Source organism: Oxyura jamaicensis, chromosome 4, assembly GCF_011077185.1.
Source record: "Oxyura jamaicensis isolate SHBP4307 breed ruddy duck chromosome 4, BPBGC_Ojam_1.0, whole genome shotgun sequence".
Lineage (NCBI taxonomy): Eukaryota > Metazoa > Chordata > Aves > Anseriformes > Anatidae > Oxyura > Oxyura jamaicensis.
Genome location: NC_048896.1, coordinates 47259249 through 47266879, shown reverse-complemented (window position 1 = coordinate 47266879; position 7631 = coordinate 47259249). Strand labels below are relative to the sequence as shown.

Genomic DNA, 7631 nt, shown 5'->3' with positions numbered 1-7631 from the left:
GTCTCCCCAGCAGTGAGATGGTCCCTGCTCTCACCATCCAGCCCTTATCCAGTGTCCTCTGCCTTTGCCATGGCCCTGTCTCTGGCTCCATGGTCCGAGGTTACAGGGCTTCCTCGGACTTCTGCCTAAATGTCAGCTCTGCAGCCGTATTTCAGCTCAGCTGGAGTGTCAGCCTGATATTCCCTTCAGAATGCACTTTCTTCTCATTTCAGAAAAATGCAGTCCAAGTGCAAAGCTTATTAAATACGCACAGAAAGCAATAAACCACCAACTGGCAGATGAACAAATTACCTTCTCCTCAGGCAACCTCCTCGGAAGGTTACTTCTCCGTCCCCAGGGAGGCACAAGATCTCTCATTTATCTCATATCCTGATAATACTCACAAATCTGCACTGTAATAATGACTGTATACAAATCACGTGCTTCAGGGCTTCATCCATTTGCCTGCTGAATCCAAGAAGGGACTGCTTACCTCAATAAAGCATTGGCCAGACTTCACCTTCTGAAGCCCTGAGGACCAGCAGTAGGTGGGACACAACGCATGACAGAACTGTACTGAGATGGTGAAGTGGATCCCTTTGCACTGATACCTATCTGGACGATCTGTGATCTAATTTATTATCAGATTTGTCAATAAATACTATTCCTGGTCTTCCACTGTTCTCTCAGACCAGTGAGGCCTTCATTTTCTCTTACCTTCTCCAGTCTGTATCTCAGTACATCCCTGCTCTGCTCCTGCAGCATACCTCTGCTTTCCCCGGTCTCTGATACACAGCTCTCCTCTTTCTGACTTCCAAAGCTGGAAATGTCTTTTCCTGTCTTAAATTACTGGCACTGACATACGTTATCAGCATTTAATAGTATACAATGGAAACCAGGCAGGCAATTTAACTTTACCATGAAGGTGATTAAGGGACTGGAGCCTCTGACTTGTGAGGAGAGATGGAACTATTCAGTCTAGAGCAAAGGAGGCTCAGCGTGGACTCAATGTGTATGAATACCTGATGCCAGGAGTGAAGAAGGGGGAGCCGGGCTCTGCTCAGTGGGACCCCATGACAGGACAAGAGGCAATGGGCACAAACTCAAGTACAGGGTATTAGATGCAAGACAAAGCTTTTTGTTGTTGTTTTGTTTCCCTGAGAGGTTGTGGAGTTTCCCTTCTCAGAGATGCCCAGAACCCAATCAGACACAGCCCCGAGCAGCCCGCTCCAGCACTGCGTGAGTGGTTGGGTTGGTCTGGACCCCCTCATCTCTTCTGACCTAGAACTGTGAAATTATTCTGAGTCGCAATGTTCAGCTGCTCACACAAAGCAGAAATAGACTATTAAATACCCAGATGCTGAGAAAAACAGGTGTGCTTGATTGCACAATGGATGTCTGCATTGACCATGTCTGAAATGACCACCTCTTGCTCAAGTTTTTCTGCCGTAAAAATGGCCCAGCTGGGAACACAGACCCAAACCTCCAGCAAACAGGCACACAAGACTCCATCCAAACGGGAGGGGGAGGCCTCGGTGAGCCCCGGCACAGCTAGTGACGGCCTGTGACAAAGGAGTAGACGTTGTCACCTCTGCCACCGTGCTTGTAGACTTGTCACTGGCGGCAAAGCCAGCCCTTTAGCACGTTCTTTGCCAAGTTGTGTTACCAAAAACAAGCTTTTGACAAAGATGACAGAGCCGAGCCAGCCCCTCCTCCCTTTGCAGGCTTGTGTCAGAGCAGAGTACTGCCCGGAGCACGCAGTTATCCTTCAGCTTGATAAAACATGATGTCCCGTATAAAACTGAAACTGCCCCCAAGTTATTTAAAAAAAAATAAAAATAAATCAAAGCCTCATAAACCATATATTTGAAAATTCTTAGCGGGCTTCATACTGCAAAGTCAGCTCAGCAAGACTAATAAAACCCAATCTCTAGCTCCATCAATCCTTCTCCTTTGTGTCCCCCATGGGGACGAGTGCAGTCCTCTGTATTTTCACACATATGTGACCAGACACATATGAACACATGCAAACTGGCACATTTTTTCTAAACCTTTCAAGGTCTCATCCTTTTGCACTTTTTTTTTTTTTTTTTTAAGAAATTAAACACCATCCCAAAAGCAACTGAGAAAGCGATCTGCAAACTGTTTTCAAAACAGCTGCTTTGGTACTTTTTAAAAAATTATTATTATTATTATTATTTAAAAAAAAACAACAAACAACAACCAAACAAAAACAGAAAACAAAACAACAACAAAAAACACATTTGAAATAGCTGATTCTCACATCCCTCTCTTTGTGGAAAAGTGGGAAGGTTCATGGATCTGACTAATCTGAGCAACAGTACCTTGAAAAAGATGGGAAACAGATTTCAAAGAAGTAGAAGTATAAATTCAGTTTGAACCTAAAAAGCGTCCCTGAAGTTTTACTGTGAACTCCACTGTCTCACCAAAAACAAATCTGAAGCTATGGAAGACAGAGATCAAGCCTATACTATCAAGCAGCATCTTTCTGACCTCGATTTAGCTGGCCAGGTTCTGAGGAGAATTATGCCTGAACTGCTCTGGAGGTTGCAGACAGATCTCTGTCGCCAATAAAAAAGGGAGTAAAAGAAAACACTGAAAGAGTTTGTGTCTGTGTGTGACAGCTGGCAGTTATGATACAAGCTTAAGCAGGGTTAACTCTAGCACAATCTGGGGGAAACCCTGGACAATAATCAAGATTGTCTCCTTCAAAGGACATATACTAAAAGCTTACACACGTGATAGCTGTTGAAAAGGAAAATTATCATCATGCAGAAAATATAATACATGTATCCAATATACCATACCCCACCGTGGAAACCTAGAAGTTAAAACAATAATAATCCAGTAAATCCTGATGTAGGCACCAATGATGCAAAGAAACCTGTAAGGGGAGATGTGTGGCATTTCACTGAGTAAGACCATCCAAAATTCAGCCTTCAGTGGCACCACGGTTTTTCTTCAAATTCATCTATGGCTCTTTCTGTAGCAGGAAAAAGCACAGCTGGAAGAAATGGAATGCCCTGGAAAGAGATGACCTTTGAAAAATGGTTTTATCCTTTTAGAACATTTAATTATAGAATAGAATACCCCTCAGAGCTCACCCAGAACCTGCCCCACGTTAGGACAGTGGGACCCGGTCCTGCAGAGCTGGGCCATCTTACCTGGACCCATGGGAAACTGCTATTTGATATGCTCAGGACATTTTCTATTCTTCCAAGACAGAAAAAGTTAAATAAATTTATGTATATCCTTACTGACCACACAGAATTTGTACATTTCCTGATGCAGGATGCAAATGTACCTTGCTTACTCTTAAGCTCTTGAGAACTGCAGCAGGCATTTGCAAACCCATGTGCTGATTTTTAGCTTTGATAGTTTGGGTTAAGCTTACTGATTGAGGGTCTAAGCAACGCCACCACTGCTGATGGAAAAGCTCCTTTCTTCCTGTTAAATCGAGTCAGGCAACTGCCAGGGCCCGAGTTAAACAAATGCAGACATTTTGCACTGACAAACAACTTGGCTCTAGGTTGTACAAACTAGCTGCTGAGTGCTAGCTCAGACATCTCTACAGAAAAACTCACACGAGGTAACCTACAGTTGTTCAGCTGGCACGTCCCTAGGACTGATTTGACAAAATAACCACTCAGAGTTTTACCATTACTTTTTCCAGAGACCATTTTCATTCATCAGATGAGCAGTTCCACTGATCAGATGAATAGTTAGACCCTGCATGTCTCCCCTTTGTGTTTTATTTCTATATAAGCCTAAATAAAACTTTAAATCTAAAATTAATCCAACTTTATAGCCATGGATATTATGAATTCACTGTATTTTTGCCACCATTCCTATCTTGCCAAAAATAACAAGACAGAGCTAAAGTGGGAAGAACAGGTAAGAAAACAGGCACCAGGCCAACATTTAATAATGCTACCTGAAAGAAAGACTAAAGCAATACCCACGTTGTCACACCGTTTGGCATTTTCCATCACTTCTTCACAGGATGATGGACTGTGGAAGGATGCTGAGCACAGTCAGGGAGAAAATGAGAAAAAATCCACAGCGCTTTGACAATTCATCTCTGACTAAAAGACAGCATTTGAAATCTGATACTGAAAAGCATCGATTATTTTTTTTTCTTTTCCTAAAGGAACATTGCAAATCATACTAATTCACCTTTTCAAATACAGGAAGAGAGCTGGCTAGGAACATTTGTGAGGTCTGTCCATACCATTTCCTTGTTTCCACAGAGGGTGGGATGCTAGTCACATACCGTAATTACATCTTCATAATTCACAAGTCACTATGTAAAAAGAGGAAGCTGTATTTGAACTGGAATTTTCTCTCTGCCGTGAGAGCCTAAGACGAGCCTTTCTGCTACCAATTCCAAGCTGTTTCTGTAAGTTTAGATTTCCAGGTATGAATAATCTAATATTTATTTCTAATAAAAAAGTCTGCAACAACACTGGCGGGATAGAAAAGCAAATTACAATCACAGGGCACTGTAGATGAGAGAGCAAAGCACACAGAAAGCACGCAATTTCTTGTGCACTCTATTAGTGGGATACACTCTACTCATTTCAGAGAAAAAAAACACCTTTTTAACTAGAACATTTGGGGAAAAAATCAGACATACAGGGAATTTGCAGAAGCAGCATTCAGTAGCTTAGTACAGCTAGGTAATAAATGCATTTTTCTTAGTAAAGAACTGACCTTGAACTGTGAAACGTGTCCTTCTTCTTTTACACAGATGGTCTCCAGTTGTTCAAAAGCAAAAGAGAGCAACAAACGCACGTACGTGTGCGCACACTGCTGTGATTTAGTCAGCAAGAAAGGGAAGAGCACTTACGTTCATGCACATTTTTATTGAGTAGTAATATAAAATGCTTCTTTCATTGTTACAAGTGCATGCTTTTGATTGCCAACATTTCGAAGTCAAATTACAAAGGCAAGGCTGTAGGCTGTAGTGAATTACTTGGGCACTTATACAATTGTTAAAAAATATCAATGGACTGTTTTGTTTCTTTTTCTTTTTTAGAATGAACCAGTCGAAACCCGTAACTGATATACAAAGGGAAAAAAGTGAAAAAATTACACATTTTGTGGCACATGACAGAACATAACAAAATGACTAAACCATTATGACATTAACAGTTATCATGCATTTAGAATTTCACATGTAACTACAAACTTATTTAAATTTCACAAGGTTTGCTAAACATGCTACCCATCTATATGTGCACTGACAAGCTTATGTTAAAAACTTTAAGAATACTCTCCCCTTAGATTTTTCAAAGCTTTTTTTTTTCGATTACAAAATTTCAAAGGCATTAAGCATTTTTTTTTTTAGAGAATATAAAGTACGCCAGTATACATACATTTCCAGTATAAGTCAGACCACTAAGCGCATTACAGTCCCATACAGGCCTATACAGCCATTTTTTTCTTAAAAAACATGCATAGGCAGATTTTTACAGAATATAGATGCTTTTCACTGCACTTAATATGGTGTCTTGTTCACTATACTTAAAAATGCACCACTCATAAATATTTAAATTCAGCAAGCCACAACCAAGACTTGATTGACCAAAAAAAAAAAAAAAAAAAGAAAACCCCCCAAACCAAACCCCCCCTAAATATAAACAGCAAAAAAAGATAAATGTTATCATTATTCCAGTTTGTTTTTTTTTTTTAACAAAGAAAAGGATAATCGCTGCCAAATTAGTAAGATAAGTGTTATATTTAAAGAAGGGCATTGAAGCACACTAAAGAAACCTGAGGTAAGCATAATCTGTACAAAATTAAACTGTCTCTCTCTCACTCTCTCTCTCTTTCTCTCTCTCTTTTTTGGCATTTTAAACAAATTTCCAACATTCTTTTTTTTTATTATTTTTTTCTTTTTTTTCTATATTTTTAAGACTGCCTAATTTATTTCATAGCCATTGTCTGACAAGAGTAGCAAAACATTATCAATAAATAGTCCTTATTTAGTTTGTACATTTTGTTAAAAATGTTTTGATGTTGTCCATGTTTAGTGCTGCAACTGTAAACGTACAATAGTTAGTAAGAAATTAAACAAAGTTTTCATGTCCAGTAACATAACAAAAGGCCTTTCAGTAACATATCTAGAAGTTCCCAATGCAGTAGGAAAACATGTTCATTCCCCTAACTTTGCAATATATACCAGCATTAGCTTTCATTTTTCTACAAGCATTTTAAAGGCATATCCAAAGGAGGTGTCTATCCCCCACCCCCCTCCCACCAAATTAAAGTTTACGATCTCTTCGTAGATGATTTTGTAAACTGAATCCAACACCTGGCCCCCAGAGCAAGTAAGCTATTATCAGAGGCAAGAACATCCAACTGCTGATGTGCAGCAACCCCATCGCGCCCTGCAGCTCAACCCCCCGCCCAGGAAGTGGTCACTGAATATTGCTGCTATTACTGCCGTTGCTGTCAGTGCCATTAGTCTCTGTGGAGATTGCCTTGTTGATGGAGTTAAGGTTGGCATCAGATGGCACATCTCTGCGTGGAGGCATTCGCTCATTAATTCGATCTAAGCCTTTGGCCTCTTCGAAGCTAGTGATCTTATGCTGGGGTGAAAATCCTTTGATAGCTAAATAAAGGATTATTAAAAAGTACAATTAGCAACGTAGAACTCTTGGCAGTTTTCCCCCAACTTAGCAACGTCCTTCTTTGCGAAGGAGGCAATGAGAAGATCTGACAACACGACGGACTCCTTACCGTATGCAGAAAGAGCTGGGGGCGAGCCACCAACATCTCTTGCAACCCAACTGTGTTTTTCAAACAAGATCACCTTCCACTACTTTGCTGACCTCTGGGGCTCAGCTTAAAATACTAAGAGGCTGCTGTGAAGCTACGGTCTGTAAGTCGGGACAATGCTTAGGGCAAGCAGAGACCCAGTGAGGTGGCTTTGGTTGTCACGGCCTACAGCCTGAACACCGTTAGGCCTCTCCGTAACATCCGTACTCAGGGAAAACTCCCCTTTGATTTTCAAAGCCCACACAAAATCTGGAAGCACTGGCCAGTTACAAACAGTGATGATGAGACGTGGCCAGTCTTCACGTTAAAGCTGTAGGGCGTTTGGGCTGACCCTGTAACAGCTTGTCCTAGGGTCTCAGTGCAGGCGAGCCACTTGCTGGTCGGTCACTCCCCGACCTCCCTGGACTCTAAAAAGCAGTTTGAGTTGAACAGCAGTAATGCCGTGCAACGCAGATGAGGGCTATCATTATTTTGGCATATTGGCACAACTGAACTTTGAGAATATATTCACAAAGGACCAAAGTTCCAACTGGATCTGAGGACTTTTGAACGGCCTTTTAGCAGCAGCTCTGATGAGGCCGCATTGACCTCAGAAGGCAGCCGCAGGCTCAGGAATGTATTCACAGACTGTGATTTATTTATTTATTTATTTGTTTATTTTCTTTGATTGATGAGTTTAAGATATTTAGATTTAAAGCAAAAGAGAAAAAAGCACTGTAGGCAAACAGCAGCTCACAGCTCCATAGTAAATTTGTAATAGCCTTCTGTGTGCTTTTCTCTTATCTACACCAAATCCGTGTGCTGTACTTCCAGAATGCTGGTTGCACTTTTGTTATGCTTCTATCTTA

General features: G+C 41.0%; 1 protein-coding gene across 7 annotated transcripts in view; it reads right to left on the bottom strand.

Annotated features, from left to right (window-relative positions):
* Positions 1-4845: 4845 nt before the first annotated feature.
* Positions 4846-7631, bottom strand: part of PPP3CA (protein phosphatase 3 catalytic subunit alpha) — a 200651-nt gene continuing 197865 nt past the window's right edge. For all 7 annotated transcript variants that reach the window (XM_035324052.1, XM_035324046.1, XM_035324050.1 and 4 more), the window contains one exon: positions 4846-6616. In XM_035324052.1, coding sequence (XP_035179943.1) covers positions 6423-6616 — 194 coding nt within the window. In that variant the 3' untranslated portion in view covers positions 4846-6422. The remainder of the gene's footprint in view (positions 6617-7631) is intronic.